General features: G+C 30.4%; 1 protein-coding gene across 3 annotated transcripts; it reads left to right on the top strand.

Annotated features, from left to right (window-relative positions):
• Positions 1-496: 496 nt before the first annotated feature.
• On the top strand, positions 497-22,191 carry LOC119608620 (1-acyl-sn-glycerol-3-phosphate acyltransferase alpha). Of its 3 annotated transcripts, none has more exons than XM_037963110.1 (4): positions 497-897; positions 3,816-4,294; positions 20,402-20,535; positions 20,657-22,191. In XM_037963110.1, exons 2-4 carry the CDS (start codon positions 4,113-4,115, stop codon positions 21,457-21,459), a joined length of 1,119 nt encoding a protein of 372 aa, XP_037819038.1. In that variant the 5' UTR covers positions 497-897; positions 3,816-4,112; the 3' UTR covers positions 21,460-22,191. The 3 variants fall into 3 exon arrangements, with proteins under 3 accessions (XP_037819038.1, XP_037819037.1, XP_037819039.1); XM_037963109.1 differs by having other exon boundaries at positions 497-937; XM_037963111.1 differs by having other exon boundaries at positions 514-644.
• Positions 22,192-23,326: the final 1,135 nt, after the last annotated feature.

The raw sequence follows: 23,326 nt of genomic DNA, 5'->3' as shown, positions 1-23,326 counted from the left end.
TTAGTTAGTTAGTTAGTTAGTTAGTTAGTTAGTTAGTTAGTTAGTTAGTTAGTTAGTTAGTTAGTTAGTTAGTTAGTTAGTTAGTTAGTTAGTTAGTTAGTTAGTAGTTAGTTAGTTAGTTAGTTAGTTAGTTAGTTAGTTAGTTGTCCGTTTTCATCTCAACAACCCTTACTATAGATCATCTACATCTGGCAACTTTTATGAGCAACATAATGTCTTTGTAATATAAACTACCCCATTGTTTCTCTCTCCTTATATCTCTTAAAAAACAACAACAAGAAAACAACCGGATAAAAGTGAGAACATAAATAAAAACAGAAACATACACTTGAAGAGAGATGCACATCATTACAATTGCAGCGAAAAGCGGCGCAATATTGCTAAAAGTAGAAATATTGTTACATTTTCATTACACTAGAACTTGTAGTTGTGGTTATCATTGTGTTTTGTGGCGAAAGAAGATGAAATGTTCTTTTTATTTGCAGTTTTTATTGACGACTGGCGTTAGTATTGAGCAAACTATTTAAGGAATAAAACGTGAACCCGCTTAATTTTTAGTTTAAGTAGAAGAAATGAAAAAAGAATAAAATATGTTTTAATTAAAAAGAAATTTCTTTGTGTCGTTTTGTGTTTAATACTAAGTGGTCAGTTTAATTAATAGAAAAAAATATAAATAAACAATTTAGAAGTTGTTTAAAGTAAGAAAAATTAGCTTAAAGAAAAAAAGTCTACAAGATAATAGTTCAATTAAAACAAGTGCAAAAGAAGTGATGAAAATTGCAGAAACCAATAAAAAAGCAACGAAGTGTAAAACATCTTTAAGCAATTAAGGAACGAAAAAAAAACAAATACAAAAAATCTTTAAATAAATAATAAGCCGGTTAGAATTTAATTTTGGTATGAAATAAAGAAATGTTAAAAGAAAAATTTTAAAAAAGTATGTACCTACAACTTTTGAAAAGTGCTTTACGGGAAAGAAATTATATAAAAGTTTCAAGATTTCTTTTAAAAAAAGAACTAAAAACTGTTCTATTTTCTATAAATTATTGTTTAATTAAATCTTTTCCGTTTTCTTTTTGTACAACATTAATTTTTGTTTATGATTTGTGTGTGTTTTTTTTACACTCATATGGATTTTTTTGTTTAATTTGCCTTTAAATGACTTTTCTTTAATTCTGCTTTTCTTTCCTGCATCTGTTGTTTTGTTTTCTTTTTTTTTTTTTGCATCTGCTGCTCTCAAAAATTAACGCCTCACTTAATTCCAGTTGAATACTCTGCAATTATACCCCGAGTTTCCAAACTAAACCCCCATGATTCAGAATTTCTTTAGAGCAGACAAAAACAACAACAAACATAATCAATTCTCTATAAAAAAATAACAAAAATTAAAACTAAAATAAATTTTAATAACAATACCATAAATAAGCAATAGAGAGGGAGAGTGCAAGAGAAATGCCATATGATGTTTATTAACAACAATGTTGCCAGCAACATTTTAAACAATCACTAACAAATGTTGTAATTTAACTGCAACTAAACATGTTTATTCAGCAACAAAATGTTGCCAGAGTTATAAAAAATATAAACAGAAACTTAAAAAACGTTTCTGGGAGTTCTGGGAACTCAATTTTATATAAAAAAAGTTCTATTCATAATCCTAGACATTTTTCATAAGTTTAAATTGTATTAAATGAAATAGGTGGCAACTTTTTTAACTCCATTTTGTGAAATTTTCTTAAGTTAAAACCAATTTTGTGATATAATCAAACTAGTTTTGCTCAAATTGCGCGATAAAATTATTAAATGTTAAATTTACAAAATTTATTAAAAAAAGGTGGCAACTTTGTTAATATATTTTAGCCATATTGAATAAATTATGAAAAAAATTAAACAAATTCAATCAAATTGTTGATAAAAACGATAATATTTTCATAAATTTACAATACTTAATGATAAAGGTGGCAACTCTATTACTTAGTTTTAGACAATTTTCTTAAATTTTGACACATTACACAAAAATTTAATAAATGTCATTATTTCTAAGGTTAAAAGTATTAAATTTTAAACTTTACTTAAAAAAGGGTGGCAACTTTTTTTCTACATTTTAGGGAAATTTAAAAATGTTGATAAAATTAAACAAATTCCACCAGATTGCATATAAAAATGGAAAAATTTTCTTAAATTTATAATATTTAATGAAAAAGGTGGCAACCCTATTACTTAGATTTAGGCAAATTTCATAAATTGTGACAAATTACAGAAGAATTTAACAAATTGCATTATTTTTTAGGTTAAAACTGTTAAATTTAAAACTTTGCTCAAAAAAGGGTGGCAACTTTGTTTCTACATATCAGCTAAATTTAATAAATTATGACAAAATTAAACATATTCTACCCGATTGTATATAAAATTGCAAAAAACTCCTTAAATTTATAATATTTAATAAAAAAGGTGGCAACTCTATTACCTAATTTTAGCAAAATTTCATAAATTGTGACAAGTTACAGAAAAATTAAACAAATTGCAATATTTTGTATGCTAAAAATGGGCATTTTTAATCAATTGAAAACTTCAATCGAAAAAGGTGGCAACTCTGTGTCTCCTTTTTAGTCAAATTTCATAAATTATAACAAGTTAAGGCAATTTTAGGTCAATATTACTAAGTTATAGGTTAAAACTGTTTACTTTTGGTAAATTTAAAATATTTAAAGAAAAAGGTGGCAACTCTGTTACTTAGTTATTTGAAATTTTGATTAAATCGTGCAAAAAAATGGCAAAATTAAACAAAATGCACTAAATGTTATGTTAAAACTAGCAAATTTTCAAAAATTTTAAATATTTCTTGAAAAATGTGGCAACCTTGTTATTTTAATTTATTAGCTTTTTTATAAATTATGGTAACATTTTTTTCTGACCGAAATGTTCGTTTTATTGTAATATTATGTACAAATTTCTCCGACACATTTTGTCAAATTCCCAAAATGGGGAATTTTTATAACCAATTTGGGAATTCCAGTTTTTAAAGATTTTTTGGTAAATTTATGTTCTATTGAGTAGTTTTAGTAATCCTGTAAGGTTTTGGAGCATTTATGTCAAATTACCAAAGTGGGGATTTTAAATGCCCACTTTAGGAATTCCAATTTTTAAAATTTTTGGCTAAATTTATGTTTAATTAAGTGGTTTTAATAATCCTGCAAGGTTTTTGATCATTTTTGGTTAATTCCCAAAATTGGGGATTTTAAATGCCCACTTTAGGAATTAAAATTTTTAAAAGTTTTTGTTAAATTTATGTTTTATTGAGTAGTTTTATTAGTCCTATAAGGTTTTGGAGCATTTTTGTCAAATTCCCAAAATGGGGATTTTAAATGCCCACTTTAGGAATTCAAATTTTTAAAAGTTTTAGCTAAATTTATGTTTTATTGAGTAGTTTTGTTAATCCTATACGGTTTTGGAGCATTTTTGTCAAATTCCCAAAATGGGAATTTTAAATGCCCACTTTAGGAATTCCACTTTTTTAAGATTTTTTGCTAAATTTATGTTTTTTTGAGTAGTTTAAGCAATCCTGTAAGGTTTTGGAGCATTTTTGTCAAATTCCCAAAATGGGGATTTTTAATAACCAATTTGGGAATTTAATTTTTTTCGATTATTTTGCTTAATTTTTAAGTTTTTAGTGAAATTATGTTGATAAATTGTAAAAAATCTGAAATTTTTTATAATTTTTTTTAATAATTTGGAGTTTTTTTTAAAGAAATCTTGAAATTTCATTACAAATTTACTTTTTATCCGGCAACTTTAACATGTTATTACTTTTCCAGCAACAAAGTTTATAAACATATTATCAACAAAAAAACACAAGTGTGGCTAATGTGAAAGAAAGAAAACAAACTAGAGCGTTTAAGAAACACCGACAAACCCCACCCACCCTTTACACTTCAACCTGGTTTCCGTGGTTTCATTTAACCAAAAAAAAACTTATATACAAAACAAACAAAAAGAAAGAAAATAAATACAAATAAAAAACGTAACATAAGAAAAAACGCCAAAAATTTATAATATAATAAAAAAGGAAACTAAAATAAAAATTGCGAAAAAAAGAAGAAAAATTTTACAAGATGACATCGTATATTGAGCTGTTCGGTTTGATTGTTTTACTAATGTTGCCATTTCTATATGAAACCAGTCATATATTTCGTTATTATTTTAAATTTTTAATCTATTATGGACTCGTGTCCTTCAATTCGATTGTGTTGATACCGGCTTTCATGTGTCGACCCTGTGATGTGCGTAATTTACTGTAAGTATTGAAACAAATTTTAAAATTTTTTACTTTAGTATTAAATAATCTTGCGGGGAAAAGGTGTTAAATAAGTTTTCTTGTTTTCTGGGGGGGATTTCTTCAAAAGTGTTTGTGTGTGTGTGTGTGTGAGTAGTAGTTTTGAAAATGATAAAAATCAATATTAATGACCAACGCCATGAAAGATGTTGTTGGTTTGGTTAAGGGAGGTGCTGCATAAGTAGTTTATTTGTTTGCTTTGCTTTCTTCCTTAAGCACATGACTTATTTTCATTTTAACAGCTGTTTTAGTTTCTATGTTACCTTTTCACTTAGTAATAGCTACTGATAATTAAATAAATATATTGCAAATATTAATAAAATAACAAAAATATATCTGCAAATAAAAAGATAACGGTATTTCATTGATAATTTTCCTTAAAAGCTAAATTTGTTGTCGTTTTTTTGAGCAAAATCCATTATATATTATGTACAATAACCTTGAAAATATTAATTATTTTTCCACAAAAACTTAAATTTCCCTTAAATTTTCATATTTAACATAATTTAAAACAATTTTCGTAAATTCCCAAAATGGGATTTTAAATACCCACTTTAAGAATTCAATTTTTTTAAATAATTTTTGCTATAATTTTGTTTACTTAAGCAATTTTAACAATCCTATCCAGTTTTTTAGCATTTTTGTCAAATTCCCAAAATGGGGATTTTGAATACCCAATTTGGGAATTCATTTTTTTAAAGATTTTTTACAAATTTTTTTTACAAAATGTAATTTAAACCATCCCCAAGTGTTTTTACTTTTATTTCTCATAGTTATGTGTATTCCTAAAATGGGGATTTTGAGTACCCACTTTGGGAATTCCAATTTTTAAAGAATTTTTGCTATAATTTTGTTTACTTCAGCAATTTTAACAATCCTATTCAGTTTTTTAGCATTTTTGTCAAATTCCCAAAATGAGGATTTTTAATATCCAATTTGGGAATTCCAATTTTTAAAGAATTTTTGCTATAATTTTCTTTACTTAAGTAATTTTAACAATCCTATTCAGTTTTTTAGGATTTTTGTGAAATTCCCAAAAAGGGGATTTTTAATACCCACTTTAGGAATTCAGTTTTTTAAGGATGTTTTACAAAATGTTTGCTAAATAATTTAATTTAAACCATCCCCAAGTGTTTTTACCTTTTTTTCTTAAATTTATGTAAATTCCTAAAATGAGGATTTTTATACCCAATGTGGGAATTCCACTTTTTAAAGAATTTTTGCTATAATTTTCTTTACTCAAGTAATTTTAATAATCCTATTCAGTTTTTTTACCATTTTTGTGAAAAAAGGAGATTTTTAATATCCACTTTAGGAATTCAGTTTTTTAAGGATGTTTTACAAAATTTTTGCTAAATAATGTAATTTAAACCTTCCCCAAGTGTTTTTACATTTTTTCTCAAATTTATGTGAATTCCTAAAATGGGGATTTTTAATACCCACTTTGGGAATTAAATTTTTTAAAGATTTTTTACAAACTTTAGCTAAATAATGTAATTTAAATCATCCCCTAGTGTTTTTAGTGTTTTTTTCGTCAAATTCCCAAAATGGCGATTTTCAATATCTAATTTGGGAATTCAATTTTATACAAATTTTTTCCAAAAATTTTGTTTTATATAAAAATTTAAACAACCCTAAACGGTTTTCTAGCATTTTGTCAAATTCCCAAAATGGGGATTTTTAATACCCAATTTAGGAATTCAATTGGGGATTTTCAATACCTAATTTGGGAATAAAATTGTTGAAATTTTGTTTCTAAAGTATTATTTTATTGTGAAATTTTAACTATCCCCAACTGTTTTTACCACTTTTTTGTGGATTCCCAAAATGGGGATTTTTAATAGCCAATTTGGGAATTAAATTTTATATAGAATTTTTCTAAAATATTGTTTACTAATAAAATTTAAAAATTTTTCTAGTGTTTTCCCCTATTGTTGTGTAATTCCCAATAATTTTATAAGTAAACGACTTTTAAAGAAAAAGGTGGCAACTTTATTTTAAAATTTTTTAAATGTTTTTATAAATAATTTCAAGTTATAACTAAAATAAACAAGTTTTATGTTAAAATAGTAAATTTTTGTGAATTATAGATATTTATAGAAAAAAGGTGGCAACGCTGTCGCTTCAATTGTTACACTTTTCATTCTATAAGGTGAAATATATATAAAATTTTGTAATATTTAAACAAACTTAGTAAATTATACAGAAAATAAAGCAAATTCTTCGTAATATAAAACATTCGATTAAAAGGCTGGCAACCTTGTTAGTCTAGTTCAACAGATTTCATAAGTAATGTTATGATTTTGTAGTACTAAATTAATTGAATTGAGTTACACACAAAAACATTAACATTTTAATAAATTTAAAACTTTTAATGAAAAGTGTGGCAACCTTGTTTAAGCAATTCACCGGATTTACATGCAAAATTTATAAATTAAAAATTTTTAATTGAGCTATACATTAAAATCCCAAAATTTTGTTAAATTTCAAACATTCAACACAAAAAGGTGGCAACTCCTTTTCTCCCTTTTAGCCACATTTCATAAATACTGACAAATAGTGGCAATATGAAAGTAATTGTATAGAATAAATTAATCTAATACTTATGTTCAGATATAGACATAACGTAACTTGCTGTCAAAAAGTCTGTTATAAAACGCGCCAAATTGACAACATTTCTGATGCGGTGATTGTGATTCAAGTTCATACAACTTCTCCTACTTTAACGAGTGCATAAAAGTAGTTGAACTTTTGCACTTATAAGCTAGACAACAAAGAAATATTGAAAGACAGCAGCATGATGATAAAAAAGAAAAGGCAATAAAAATAAAACTGCAAAGAAATACAATTAATTTTAAAAACTTAACTTACATAAATAAGACAACAATTTTAAACTAAAATATAGGCAAGACTATAGACTAGACTATAGACTAAACTAGACTATAGACTAGCATATAGACTAGACTATAGACTAAACTAGACTATAGACTAGCATATAGACTAGACTATAGACTAGACTATTGACTAGACTATTGACTAGACTATTGACTAGACTATTGACTAGACTATTGACTAGACTACAGACCAGACTACAGACTAGACTATAGACTAGACTATAGACTAGACTATTGACTAGACCATTGACTAGACTATTGACTAGACTACAGACCAGACTACAGACTAGACTATAGACTAGACTATAGACTAGAATATAGACTATACTAGACTATAGACTAGACTATAGACTAGACTATAGACTAGACTATAGACTAGACTGTAGACTAAACTATAGACTAGACTATAGACTAGACTATAGACTAGACTATAGACTAGACTATAGACTAGACTATAGACTAGACTATAGACTAGACTATAGACTAGACTATAGACTAGACTATAGACTAGACTATAGACTAGACTATAGACTAGACTATAGATTAGACTATAGACTAGACTATAGACTAGACTATAGACTAGACTATAGACTAGACTATAGACTAGACTATAGACTAGACTATAGACTAGACTATAGACTAGACTATAGACTAGACTATAGACTAGACTATAGACTAGACTATAGACTAGACTAGACTATAGACTAGACTATAGACTAGACTATAGACTAGACTATAGACTAGACTGGACTATAGACTAGACTATAGACTAGACTGGACTATAGACTAGACTATAGACTAGACTAGACTATAGACTAGACTATAGACTAGACTATAGACTAGACTATAGACTAGACTATAGACTTGACTATAGACTAGACTATAGACAAGACTATAGACTAGACTATAGACTAGACTATAGACTAGACTATAGACTAGACTATACACTAGACTATAGACTAGACTATAGACTAGACTATAGACTAGACTATAGACTAGACTATAGACTAGACTATAGACTAGACTATAGACTAGACTATAGACTAGACTATAGACTAGACTATAGACTAGACTATAGACTAGACTATAAACTAAACTATAGACTAGACTATAGAATAGACTATAGACTAGACTATAGACTAGACTATAGACTAGAGTATAGACTAGACTATAGACTAGACTATAGACTAGACTACTACAGACCAGACTACAGACTAGACTATAGACTAGACTATTGACTAGACTATTGACTAGACTACAGACCAGACTACAGACTAGACTATAGACTAGACTATAGACTAGAATATAGACTAGACTAGACTATAGACTAGACTAGACTATAGACTAGACTATAGACTAGACTATAGACTAGACTATAGACTAGACTATAGACTAGAATATAGACTAGACTAGACTATAGACTAGACTAGACTATAGACTAGACTATAGACTAGACTATAGACTAGACTATAGACTAGACTATAGACTAGACTATAGACTAGACTATAGACTAGACTATAGACTAGACTATAGACTAGACTATAGACTAGACTATAGACTAGACTATAGACTAGACTATAGACTAGACTATAGAACTAGACTATAGACCTAGACTATAGACTAGACTATAGACTAGACTATAGACTAGACTATAGACTAGACTATAGACTAACTATAGACTAACTATAGACTAGACTATAGACTAACTATAACGAGACTATAGACTAACTATGACTAGACTATAGACTAGACTATAGACTAGACTATAGACTAGACTATAGACTAGACTATAGATTAGACTATAGACTAGACTATAGAACTAGACTATAGACTACACTATAGACTAGACTACAGACTAGACTACAGACTAGACTACAGACTACACTATAGACTAGATTAACAGACTATACTATAGACCACACTATAGACTAGATTATAGACTAGACATAGACTAGACTATAGACTAGACTATAGACTAGACTATAGACTAGACTATAGACTAGACTATAGACTAGACTATAGACTAGACTATAGACTAGACTATAGACTAGACTATAGACTAGACTATAGACTAGAACTATAGACGACTATAGACTAGACCTATAGACTAGACTAGAACTAACTAGACTAGACTATAGACAGACTATAGACTAAGACTATAGACTAGACTATAGGACTATACTATAGACTAGACTATAGAAGAGACTATAGACTAGAGACTTATAGGAACTAGACTATAGACTAGACTATAGACTAAGACTATAGACTAAGACTATAGAACTAGACTATAGACTAGACTATAGACTAGACTATAGACTAGACTATAGACTAGACTATAGACTAGACTATAGACTAGACTATAGACTAGACTATAGACTAGACTATAGACTAGACTATAGACTAAAGTACTATAGACTAGACTATAGACTAGACTATAGACTAGACTATAGACTAGACTATAGAACTAGACTATAGACTAGACTATAGACTAACTATAGACTAGACTATAGACTAAACTATAGACAGAACTATAGACTAGACTATAGACTGAACTATAGACTAGACTATAGACTAGACTATAGACTAGACTATAGACTAGACTATAGACTAGACTATAGACTAGACTATAGACTAGACTAGGACTAGACTAGACTATAGACTAGACTATAGACTAGACTATAGACTAGACTATAGACTAAACTATAGACTAGACTATAGACTAGACTATAGACTAGACTATAGACTAGACTATAGACTAGACTATAGACTAGACTATAGACTAGACTATAGACTAGACTATAGACTAGACTATAGACTAGACTATAGACTAGACTATAGACTAGACTATAGACTAGACTATAGACTAACTATAGACTATACTAGACTAGACTATAGACTAGACTAGATAGACTAGACTATAGACTAGACTATAGACTAGACTATAGACTAGACTATAGACTAGACTATAGACTAGACTATAGACTAGACTATAGACTAGACTATAGACTAGACTATAGACTAGACTATAGACTAGACTATAGACTAGACTATAGACTAGACTATAGACTAGACTATAGACTAGACTATAGACTAGACTATAGACTAGACTATAGACTAGACTATAGACTGACTATAGACTAGACTATAGACTAGACTATAGACTAGATATAGACTAGACTATAGACTAGACTATAGACTAGACTATAGACTAGACTATAGACTAGACTATAGACTAGACATAGACTAGACTATAGACTAGACTATAGACTAGACTATAGACTAGACTATAGACTAGACTATAGACTAGACTATAGACTAGACTATAGACTAGACTATAGACTATAGACTAGACTATAGACTAGACTATAGACTAGACTATAGACTAGACTATAGACTAGACTATAGACTAGACTATAGACTAGACTATAGACTAGACAATAGACTAGACTATAGACTAGACTATAGACTAGACTATAGACTAGACTATAGACTAGACTATAGACTAGACTATAGTCTAGACTATAGACTAGACTATAGACTAGACTATAGACTAGACTATAGACTAGACTATAGACTAGACTATAGACTAGACTATAGACTAGACTATAGACTAGACTATAGACTAGACTATAGACTAGACTATAGACTAGACTATAGACTAGACTATAGACTAGACTATAGACTAGACTATAGACTAGACTATAGACTAGACTATAGACTAGACTATAGACTAGACTATAGACTAGACTATAGACTAGACTATAGACTAGACTATAGACTAGACTATAGACTAGACTATAGACTAGACTATAGACTAGACTATAGACTAGACTATAGACTAGACTATAGACTAGACTATAGACTAGACTATAGACTAGACTATAGACTAGACTATAGACTAGACTATAGACTAGACTATAGACTAGACTATAGACTAGACTATAGACTAGACTATAGACTAGACTATAGACTAGACTATAGACTAGACTATAGACTAGACTATAGACTAGACTATAGACTAGACTATAGACTAGACTATAGACTAGACTATAGACTAGACTATAGACTAGACTATAGACTAGACTATAGACTAGACTATAGACTAGACTATAGACTAGACTATAGACTAGACTATAGACTAGACTATAGACTAGACTATAGACTAGACTATAGACTAGACTATAGACTAGGACTATAGACTAGACTATAGACTAACTAGAGACTAGATATAGACTAGACTATAGACTAGACTATAGACTAGGACTATAGCCTAGACTATAGACTAGGACTATAGACTAGACTATAGACTAGACTATAGACTAGACTATAGACTAGACTATCGACTAGACTATAGACAGACTATAGACTAGACTATGACTAGACTATAGACTAGACTATAGACTAGACTATAGACTAGACTAGACTAATAGACTAGACTATAGACTAGACTATAGGACTAGACTAGACATAGACTAGACTAGACTATAGACTAGACTATAGACTAGACTATAGACTAGACTATAGACTAGACTATAGACTAGACTATAGACTAGACTATAGGCTAGACTATAGACTAGAATATAGACTAGACTATAGACTAGACTATAGACATGACTATAAACTAGACTATAGACTAGACTATAGACTAGATTATAGACTAGACTATAGACTAAACTATAGACTAGATTATACAATACACTATAGACTATATTATAGACTACACTATAGACAGACTAGAATACTTTTAAAAACTTTTGACCCTTTATAATAAAACAGAATTGAAAGTTGTGAAAGAGAACAAATTTCTCTGTTGGGATCGCAGAAAATCCCCAAAATATTTTATATTATTATCTCATCTTTTCTCCTTAATGTTATAATTTGCTTCCCCTTCCAATATCTCTAGAATATTTGGACTTTGTCCGCACTCAGTTACGATTTAATTGACAGTTTATTGTGTCAATAATATGAAAAAAAAAACATTTGCAAAAAATGCCCAGACAACTGGACAACTGACATTTTTAAGAAGACAAACAGTTACAATTGATTTTATATATAAAAATTTATGTGTGAAACGCAATATGTATGAGAAACTATGTATGAGAATAAATTTCAAATTCATTTAATTAAGTCGATAGAATATAAAATAACGATTTGCTAAACAATCAAAGTTGTCAATAAATGATAAGTTATTAAGGCATAAGGAAGACACAGAACTAGCAAACGAATAAGACCTTGAATTAGCTAAAGGGGGTGTCCTTAAAGAAATAATAGGAAAATTGGGATAATTTACCTGAGAATTTATAATATCATAATGTTGCTTTAAAACACTGAGAGAAAACACTCTTTAACAAAATTCCAAGGTAGCCATATCATAACAAACATTCTAGCAACATGTTCCATTTTAAAAAATTGTCTTTGAATGACATCTCTGAATGTATCCTGCTTATAACTTCATTCAAATGTTGTCACATCATTTCAAACTTCAATCAACATAATCTATCTCAATTTCACTAAAAAGCTCTTCAATTAAGTTGACAACACTTTCTGTGATATTATATTAAGGTTGCCAGATTAATACTTAATATGTAATAGTAGATAAGATGTTGCCAGCAACATGTTGTCAATTCTTTTATATATTCATAGAAATGTTTCAAAACCTTCCAGCATCCTAATTACAACAAACACACCATCAAATATTTTTAAACATGAAACCTCCTCTAAGCCCTTATTTATTTACATTTAATATCCTTTTGTAAAACCTTATTAATACAAAATATTAACATATACAAACACACAATTAATGCTGACGTCTTTGGCTCATTTCCAACTAGGCTATTTAACTTTTTGTTCCATTTCCCACCACCCTCTACTGCACTTGCACTTGAGCTAATTCTGGGAATTTTTCTTAAATGCACTTTTTCCCATTGTATGCCTTATTGCCATTGATTGTAAGAAGTATTGACGGAAAATCTTGGTATATTTTTAATAAACATTCTTACATTTAAACCTACATACATATGTATGTATATTTCAATTAAAAGAAAATTTTGTTGTTTTGGTGATGAAAGTGCTAAATCATCTTTTGATATATTGTTATTGTTGTAAATATTGCAAATATATTTAAAACAAAAAAATATTTTATTTACAAAAGATGACATCACTGTTAAATGAAATGTTATTTGATTTTAAACATTTTTCAATTTTGGCCCTTAGGTGATTTTTAATTAGACTGTATGTATTTTAGACCAGATAATAGACTAGACTATAGTCTAGTCTATAGTCTAGTCTATAGTTTAGTCTATAGTTTAGTATAAAGTCCAGTCTATCGTCTGGTCTATAGTCTAGTCTATAGTCTAGTCTATAGCTCTAGTCTATAGTCTAGTCTATAGTCTAGTCTATTAGTCTAGTATATAGTCTAGTCTAAGTCTAGTCTATAGTCTAGTCTAAGTTAGTCTATAGTCTAGTCTATAGTCTAGTCTATAGTCTAGTCTATAGTCTAGTTATGTCTAGTCTTATAGTCGTCTATAGTCTAGTCTATAGTCTAGTCTATAGTCTAGTCTATAGTCTAGTCTATAGTCTAGTCTATAGTCTAGTCTATAGTCTAGTCTATAGTCTAGTCTATAGTCAGTCTATAGTCAGTTATAGTTCTAGTCTATAGTCTAGTCTATAGTCTAGTCTATAGTCTAGTCTATAGTATCGTCTATAGTCTAGTCTATAGTCTAGTTCTATAGTCTAGTCTATAGTCTAGTCTATAGTCTAGTCTATAGTCTAGTCTATAGTCTAGTCTATAATCTAGTCTATAGTCTAGTCTATAATCTAGTCTATAATCTAGTCTATAGTCTAGTCTATAGTCTAGTCTATAGTCTAGTCTATAGTCTAGTCTATAGTCTAGTCTATAGTCTAGTCTATAGTCTAGTCTATAGTCTAGTCTATAGTCTAGTCTATAGTCTAGTCTATAGTCTAGTCTATAGTCTAGTCTATAGTCTAGTCTATAGTCTAGTCTATAGTCTAGTCTATAGTCTAGTCTATAGTCTAGTCTATAGTCTAGTCTATAGTCTAGTCTATAGTCTAGTCTATAGTCTAGTCTATAGTCTAGTCTATAGTCTAGTCTATAGTCTAGTCTATAGTCTACATCTAGTCTATAGTCTAGTCTATAGTCTAGTCTATAGTCTAGTCTATAGTCTAGTCTATAGTCTAGTCTATAGTCTAGTCTATAGTCTAGTCTATAGTCTAGTCTATAGTCTAGTCTATAGTCTAGTCTATAGTCTAGTCTATAGTCTAGTCTATAGTCTAGTCATAGTCTAGTCTATAGTCTAGTATTATCTAGTCTAGTCTAGTCTATAGTCTATCTAGTATATAGTCTAGTCTATAGTCTAGTCTATTCTAGTCTAGTCTATAGTCTAGTCTATAGTCTAGTCTATAGTCTAGTCTAGTCTAGTCTATAGTCTAGTCTATAGTCTAGTCTATAGTCTAGTCTATAGTCTAGTCTATAGTCTAGTCTATAGTCTAGTCTATAGTCTAGTCTATAGTCTAGTCTATAGTCTAGTCTATAGTCTAGTGTCTATAGTCTAGTCTAGTCTATAGTCTAGTCTAGTCTATAGTCTAGTCTAGTCTATAGTCTAGTCTATAGTCTAGTCTATAGTCTAGTCTATAGTCTAGTCTATAGTCTAGTCTATAGTCTAGTCTATAGTCTAGTCTAGTCTATAGTCTAGTCTAGTCTATAGTCTAGTCTATAGTCTAGTCTATAGTCTAGTCTATAGTCTAGTCTATAGTCTAGTCTATAGTCTAGTCTATAGTCTAGTCTATAGTCTAGTCTATAGTCTAGTCTATAGTCTAGTCTATAGTCTAGTCTATAGTCTAGTCTATAGTCTAGTCTATAGTCTAGTCTATAGTCTAGTCTATAGTCTAGTCTATAGTCTAGTCTATAGTCTAGTCTATAGTCTAGTCTATAGTCTAGTCTATAGTCTAGTCTATAGTCTAGTCTATAGTCTAGTCTATAGTCTAGTCTATAGTCTAGTCTATAGTCTAGTCTATAGTCTAGTCTATAGTCTAGTCTATAGTCTAGTCTATAGTCTAGTCTATAGTCTAGTCTATAGTCTAGTCTATAGTCTAGTCTATAGTCTAGTCTATAGTCTAGTCTATAGTCTAGTCTATAGTCTAGTCTATAGTCTAGTCTATAGTCTAGTCTATAGTCTAGTCTATAGTCTAGTCTATAGTCTAGTCTATAGTCTAGTCTATAGTCTAGTCTATAGTCTAGTCTATAGTCTAGTCTATAGTCTAGTCTATAGTCTAGTCTATAGTCTAGTCTAGTCTAGTCTATAGTCTAGTCTAGTCTATAGTCTAGTCTATAGTCCAGTCTATAGTCTAGTCTATAGTCTAGTCTATAGTCTAGTCTATAGTCCAGTCTATAGTCTACTCTATAGTCTAGTCTATAGTCTAGTCTATAGTCTAGTATATAGTCTAGTCTATATCTAGTCTATAGTCTAGTCTAGTATATAGTCTAGTCTATAGTCTAGTCTATAGTCTAGTCTATAGTCTAGTCTATAGTCTAGTTTATAGTCTAGTCTATAGTCTAGTCTATAGTCTAGTCTATAGTCTAGGCTATAGTATCTAGTCTATAGTCTAGTCTATAGTCTAGTCTATAGTCTAGTCATAGTCTAGTCTTAGTCTAGTCTATAGTCTAGTCTATAGTCTAGTCTATAGTCTAGTCTATAGTCTAGTCTATAGTCTAGTCTATAGTCTAGTCTATAGTCTAGTCTATAGTCTAGTCTATAGTCTAGTCTATAGTCTAGTCTATAGTCTAGTCTATAGTCTAGTCTATAGTAGTCTATAGTCTAGTCTTATAGTCTGTCTATAGTCTAGTCTTTAGTCCAGTCTATAGTCTACTCTATAGTCTAGTCTATAGTCTAGTCTATAGTCTAGTATTATAGTCTCGTCTATAGTCTAGTCTATAGTCTAGTCTAGTCTATTCTAGTCTATAGTCTATTAGTCTAGTCTATAGTTAAGTCTAATAGTCTAGTCTATAGTCTAGTCTATAGTCTAGTCTATAGTCTATAGTCTAGTCTAGTCTATAGTCTAGTCTATAGTCTAGTCTATAGTCTAGTCTATAGTCTAGTCTATAGTCTAGGTCTATAGTCTAGTCTATAGTCTAGTCTATAGTCTAGTCTAGTCTAGTCTATAGTCTAGTCCTATAGTCTAGTCTATAGTCTAGTCTATAGTCTAGTCTATAGTCTAGTCTATAGTCTAGTCTATAGTCTAGTCTATAGTCTAGTCTATAGTCTAGTCTATAGTCTAGTCTATAGTCTAGTCTATAGTCTAGTCTATAGTCTAGTCTATAGTCTAGTCTATAGTCTAGTCTATAGTCTAGTCTATAGTCTAGTCTATAGTCTAGTCTATAGTCTAGTCTATAGTCTAGTCTATAGTCTAGTCTATAGTCTAGTCTATAGTCTAGTCTATAGTCTAGTCTAGCTAGTCTATAGTCTAGTCTATAGTCTAGTCTATAGTCTAGTCTATAGTCTAGTCTATAGTCTAGTCTATAGTCTAGTCTATAGTCTAGTCTATAGTCTAGTCTATAGTCTAGTCTATAGTCTAGTCTATAGTCTAGTCTATAGTCTAGTCTATAGTCTAGTCTATAGTCTAGTCTATAGGCTAGTCTATAGTCTAGTCTATAGTCTAGTCTATAGTCTAGTCTATAGGCTAGTCTATAGTCTAGTCTATAGTCTAGTCTATAGTCTAGTCTATAGTCTAGTCTATAGTCTGCTCTATAGTCTAGTCTATAGTCTAGTCTATAGTCTAGTCTATAGTCTAGTCTATAGTCTAGTCTAGACTAGACTACAGACTAGACTAGACTATAGTCTAGTCTATAGTCTAGTCTATAGTCTAGTCTATGGTCTAGTCTATAGTCTAGTCTATAATCTAGTCTATAGTCTAGTCTATAGTCTAGTCTATAGTCTAGTCTATAGTCTAGTCTATAGTCTAGTCTATATCTCAAAATCTCTTGTTTTGCATTTGACATATAGTGATGCCAATTAATCATGTTTAAAGGTTGGCAATATTTGAGCACTCAAGAAACACAATTGAAACGCTGGCGCTATGGTTTAACGCTGACATTTTTCTACTATATTTATTCGATTTATTATTCTAACATTTATATACATCTAATTTAAATTATTTCCCTTTTAATGTTATCGTAAATTAAATTTGAAGTACTCTAGAGATAATCAAGAAACCAACGTATATTTCCATAATACTTATTATAAACGTTTTTTATCATTCACATATAGAAAACCCCTTGAGTAAATTTTGTATTAAGAACTCTTCTTTAATTTATTTAAAACCCAATATTTTTATATCAAATATTATTTCAATTGCTGGGTACTTCAAAGATAACATTTTTTTAAACAAAATTAATTTATTTTAATTTTCTTAAAAGCGAATTGGTAAAAATTAAATGACGATAAGAAGTACTATTGGTTAATAGACTATAGTCGGTACTATGGAGTAGGCTATATTCTGGACTATAGAGTAGACTATAGTCTAGACTATAGAGTAGACTATAGTTTGGACTATAGAGTAGACTATAGTCTGGTCTACAGAGTAGACTATAGTCTGGTCTACAGAGTAGACTATAGTCTGGACTATTGTCTGGACTATAGAGTAGACTATAGTCTGGACTATAGAGTAGACTATACTCTGGACTATAGAGTAGACTATAGTCTGTACTATAGAGTAGACTATAGTGTGGACTGTAGAGTAGACTATAGTGTGGACTATAGAGTAGACTATAATCTGGACTATAGAGTAGACTATAGTCTGGACTATAGAGTAGACTATAGTCTGGACTATAGATTAGACTATAGTCTGGACTATAGAGTAGACTATACTCTGTACTATAGAGTAGACTATAGTCTGGACTATTGAGTAGACTATAGTCTGGACTATAGAGTAGACTATAGTCTGTACTATAGAGTAGATTATAGTCTGGACTGTGGAGTAGATTATAGTCTGGACTATGGCGTAGACTATAGTCTAGACTACAGATTAGACTATAGTCTGGACTATAGGGTAGACTATAGTCTGGACTATAGGGTAGACTATAGTCTGGACTATAGGGTAGACTATAGTCTGGACTATAGGGTAGACTATAGTCTGGACTATAGAGTAGACTATAGTCTGGACTATAGAGTAGACTATAGTCTGAACTATAGATTAGACTATAGTCTGGACTATAGAGTAGACTATAGTGTGGATTATAGAGTAGACTATAGTCTGGACTACAGAGTAGACTATAGTCTGGACTACAGAGTGGACTATAGTCTGAACTATAGATTAGACTATAGTCTGGACTATAGAGTAGACTATAGTCTGGACTATAGAGTAGACTATAGTCTGAACTATAGAGTAGACTATAGTCTGGACTATAGAGTAGACTATACTCTGGACTATACTCTGGACTATAGATTAGACAATAGTCTGGACTATAGAGTGGACTATTGTCTGGACTATAGAGTAGACTATAGTCTGGACTATAAATTAGACTATAGTCTGGACTATAGAGTAGACTATAGTCTGGACTATAGAGTAGACTATACTCTGGACTATAGAGTAAACTATACTCTGGACTATAGATTAGACAATAGTCTGGACTATAGAGTGGACTATATTCTGGACTATAGAGTAGACTATAGTCTGGACTATAGAGTAGACTATTGCCTGGACTATAGAGTAGCTTATAATCTAGACTATAGAGTAGACTATATTTTTCCCTATAGTGTAGACTATAGTCTAGACTATAGTTTGGACTATAAAGTAGACTATAGTTTGGACTATAGAGTAGACTATAATCTAGACTATAAAGAAGGCTATAGTATGGACAATAGAGTAGGCTATAATCTGGACTATAGAGTAGACTCAAGATTAGAGATTAGGAGTATAGGGTAGACAATAGTCTGGACTATAGATTAGACTATAGTCTGGACTATAGATTAGAGTCTGGACTGTAGATTAGACTACATTCTGGACTATAGAGTAGACTATAGTCTAGACTATAGAGTAGACTATAGTCAAGACTATAGAGTAGACTATAGTCTAGACTATAGAGTAGACTATAGTCTGAACTATAGAGTAGACTATAGTCCGAACTATAGAGTGGACTATTGTCTGGACTATAGAGTAGACTATAGTCTGTACTATAGAGTAGACTATAGTCTGGACTGTAGAGTAGACTATAGTCTGCAGTATAGATTAGACTATAGTCTGGACTAAAGAGTAGACTATAGTCTGGAGTATAGAGTAGACAATAGTCTGGACTATAGAGTAGACTATAGTCTAGAGTATAGAGTAGACAATAGTCTGGACTATAGATTAGACTATAGTCTGGACTATGGATTAGACTACATTCTGGACTATAGAGTAGACTATAGTCTGGACTATAGAGTAGACTATAGTCTGGACTATAGAGTGAACTATTGTCTGGACTATAGAGTAGACTATAGTCTGGACTATAGAGTAGACTATAGTGTGAACTATAGATTAGACTACAGTCTGGACTATAGATTAGACTATAGTCTGGACTATAGAGTAGACTATAGTCTGTACTATAGAGCAATTTAAAGTCTGTTCTACAAAGTAGATTATAGTCTCTATTATATCCTTTTATAAAAACTGTACTATAGAGTAATTTAAGTTCTGGACTATTAATTAAACTATAGTCCCTATTATATACTTTTATACTTAACAAAGTCACTATAATAAGAACTGTTTTATCCACAATTATAAACCTAGTTTGATTTTTGTTTTCCAAACAAATCCTTTTGAGAATTATTAACTATTTATTAAAGTCATTTAGTAATAATGACATTTAACATTAATAAAGTTATTGATTGTCAAATTGATTACCGTTCGTTTTTTTCCTTTTCTTTTTTCTATTCAATCATTCTATATTTATAACTTTTCTTGTTATTAAATACAAATAACATGAAAATAACTGTTAACATGTTCAGATATTTATAACAATTTAATTATGTAATTCCTTTGGGGGAGTGGGAGTATTGAAAAGGGGTTAAAAGTCAAAGAAAAGTTGATAATTTTAGAAAAAAAATTTATAGAAAAGTGAAAATAGTTTAAAATTAAATAGAATTTCTAATGATTTCTTATTTTTTTATTTCAATTACAGTTGGGCCAGTACTTTTTGTCATCGAATAACAACTCTAATTGGCCTGAGATGGGAGCTAAGAGGCAAAGAACATTTAGAAAAGGATCGTGCTTGTATAATTGTGGCAAATCATCAGTCCTCGTTGGATGTTTTAGGTAAGTGGTTGTAAATGAAGTCTAAGCTATAGTTCAGACCTTAATTTGTTCTATAGTCTGGACTCTAGTGTAACTTTATTAATTTAGTTCCATTAAAAATGTCCTTCGACTTCTTTTCTAGGCATGTTCAACATTTGGCACGTTATGGACAAATGTACAGTGGTGGCTAAACGTGAACTATTCTATGCCTGGCCCTTTGGTTTGGCCGCCTGGTTAGCTGGTCTCATTTTCATCGATCGTGTGCGTGGCGAAAAAGCTCGTGATACCTTAAATCAAGTCAATAGTAAAATTAAGAAACAGAAAATCAAACTCTGGGTATTTCCCGAGGGAACACGACGCAATACCGGCGATATACACCCCTTCAAAAAGGGCGCCTTTCACATGGCCATCGATGAACAAATACCCATAATGCCCGTGGTCTTTAGCTCATATTGTAGTTTCCTCAATGATAAAAAGAAAATTCTGAATGCTGGTAATATAATTTTAACCACTCTACCGCCAATATCTACCGAAGGACTAACCAAAGATGATTTACCCGAACTAATGGAAAAGGTACACAAAGTAATGCAGGAAACTTTCAAACAAACATCAAATGAGGTGCTGCAACGTTATGCAGCAAATGCCATAACAAAACCAAAAAAATCCACCATAGAAACCACTCCCGTTAAACAAACAATAGCAAATTCATCCACAGCACTGCTGACCGGATCAGCGGATATGCTAACAAATTCAGCCGCAAAGGCTACAAATTCATTAAGTTGTGATTTTAGTTTGAAAACTTCGCATAGTGACACAAGTCAAGCGGAAGATATTGTAAATAATACAGAAACAGGTGCAACGACATTAACAGCAGCCGATAAAGAAGAGGCGTTAACAGATTTTAAGGACCCGGTTATAACAAAGACTCAAGCTTTAGTGCATTAAGAAATTCCCATAAAACTTACACAAGTTACTTTAATAAATTAAGCTACACCGAGGGGACAGGCAGGTTAATGACGTATTTGTTTTTTTTTAAATAGGCCTAAAAATTTTGACGGGTTTAAGATCACATGTTGCAAAAAATAGAATAATATCAAATAGATTTTCTTTTAAGCCATAAATGTTTCCAACAACTTTTTATCAAACTGACAATCTTTTTAACAATAAATATTTATATATAGGCTAGAGTCGAGATCATTATATAGATTTTAGAATAGCCTAAATTCTGGACTATAGAATATACTAAAGTCTGAACTATGGAATAGACTAGAGTCTGGACTATGTAATAGACTAGAGTCTGGACTATAGAATAAACTAGAGTCAAGATTATAATATAGTTTAAAATGTGGGTTATAGAATAAACTAGAGTCTGTACTATAGAATAGACTAGAATCTAAACTATAGAATAGACTAAAGTCTAGACTATAGAATATGTTAGAGCCTGAACTATAGATTAGACTAGAATTCAGACTACAGGATAGACTAGAGTCTAGACTATAGTATAGACTACATTCTAGACAAGAGTCTGGGCTATTGAATAAACTAGAGTCTAGACTGTAGTATATACTTCAGTCTAGACGAGAGTCTGGACTATAAAATAAGCTAGATTCTAGACTATAGAATAGACTAGAGTCCTGACTGTAGAAAAGACTTTAGTCTGGACTATAGAATAGACTACAGTCTAGCCTATAGAATAGACTAGATTATGGACTATAGAGTAGACTAGAATCTGTACTATAGAATATACTAGAGTCTGAACTATAGAATAGACTAGTACCAGGACTATAGAATATACTAGAGTCTGAACTATAGAATAGTCTAAAGTCCAGACTATAGAATAGATTAGAGAGATTAGAGTAAAGTGTTGAATATAGAATAAAATATAGTCCGGACTACTGAGCAGACTAGAGACAGAACTATAGAATAGACTAATATCAGGACTATAGATTGGGCTAGAGTTTGTACTATAGAATAGAAATATAGATTACAGTCTAAATTATAGAATAGACTAAAGTGTAGACTATAAAATAGATTAGAATCTAGACTATAGAATAGACTAGAGTCTGAACTATAGCATAGACTAGAGTCTGGACTATAGAATAGACTATAGTCCTGACTGTAGAAAAGACTATATAATCTGGACTATAGAATAGAATAAAGTCTAGCCTATAGAATAGACTAGAGTTTGGGCTATAAAATAGACTAGAATCTGTACTATAGAATATACAAGAGTCTGAACTATACAATAGACTAGTACCAGGACTATAGAATAGACTTGAGTCTGAACTATAGAATAGACTTGAGTCTGAACTATAGAATAGACTTGAGTCTGAACTATAGAATAGACTAGAGTCTGAACTATAGAATTTACTATATTCTGGACTATAGAATAGACTAGAGTCTGGACTATAGAAAAGACTACAATCTAGAGTATAGAATAGTCTGAAGTCTAGACTATAGTATAGACTAAAGTGTGGACTATAGAATAGACTATGATCTGGACTATAGAAAAGACTAGTATCAAGACTATAGAAGTCTAGACTATAGAATAGATTCGAGTCTGAACTATAGAATAGATTAGAGTCTGTACTATAGAATATTAGGATCTATACTATAGAGTAAACTAGAGTCTGGATTATAGAATAGACTACAATCTAGACTTTAATATAGGCTACAGAATTGATCACAGTTTCGTCTATAGAATAGACAAGACTAGGGTCTGAATTATAGAATAGATTATAGTCTAGACTATAGAATAGTCTGTAATCTAAATTATAGAGTAGACTAGTGTCTGGATTATGGAATAGATTAT

Source organism: Lucilia sericata, unplaced genomic scaffold, assembly GCF_015586225.1.
Source record: "Lucilia sericata isolate MDLA Ls3-8-SP2 unplaced genomic scaffold, ASM1558622v1 Contig000858F_arrow, whole genome shotgun sequence".
Taxonomy (NCBI): domain Eukaryota; kingdom Metazoa; phylum Arthropoda; class Insecta; order Diptera; family Calliphoridae; genus Lucilia; species Lucilia sericata.
The sequence above is the reverse complement of the archived record's forward strand: the minus strand, read 5'-3'. Positions and strand labels throughout refer to the sequence as shown.

Excerpts from the sequence above, each read along its gene's own strand:
- LOC119608620 (XM_037963110.1), top strand. The coding sequence starts at position 4,113 with ATGACATCGTATATTGAGCTGTTCGGTTTGATTGTTTTACTAATGTTG. Across the intron at positions 4,295-20,401 it reads TGTGATGTGCGTAATTTACT|TTGGGCCAGTACTTTTTGTC; the intron begins GTAAGTATTGAA and ends TTTCAATTACAG. Across the intron at positions 20,536-20,656 it reads GTCCTCGTTGGATGTTTTAG|GCATGTTCAACATTTGGCAC; the intron begins GTAAGTGGTTGT and ends CTTCTTTTCTAG.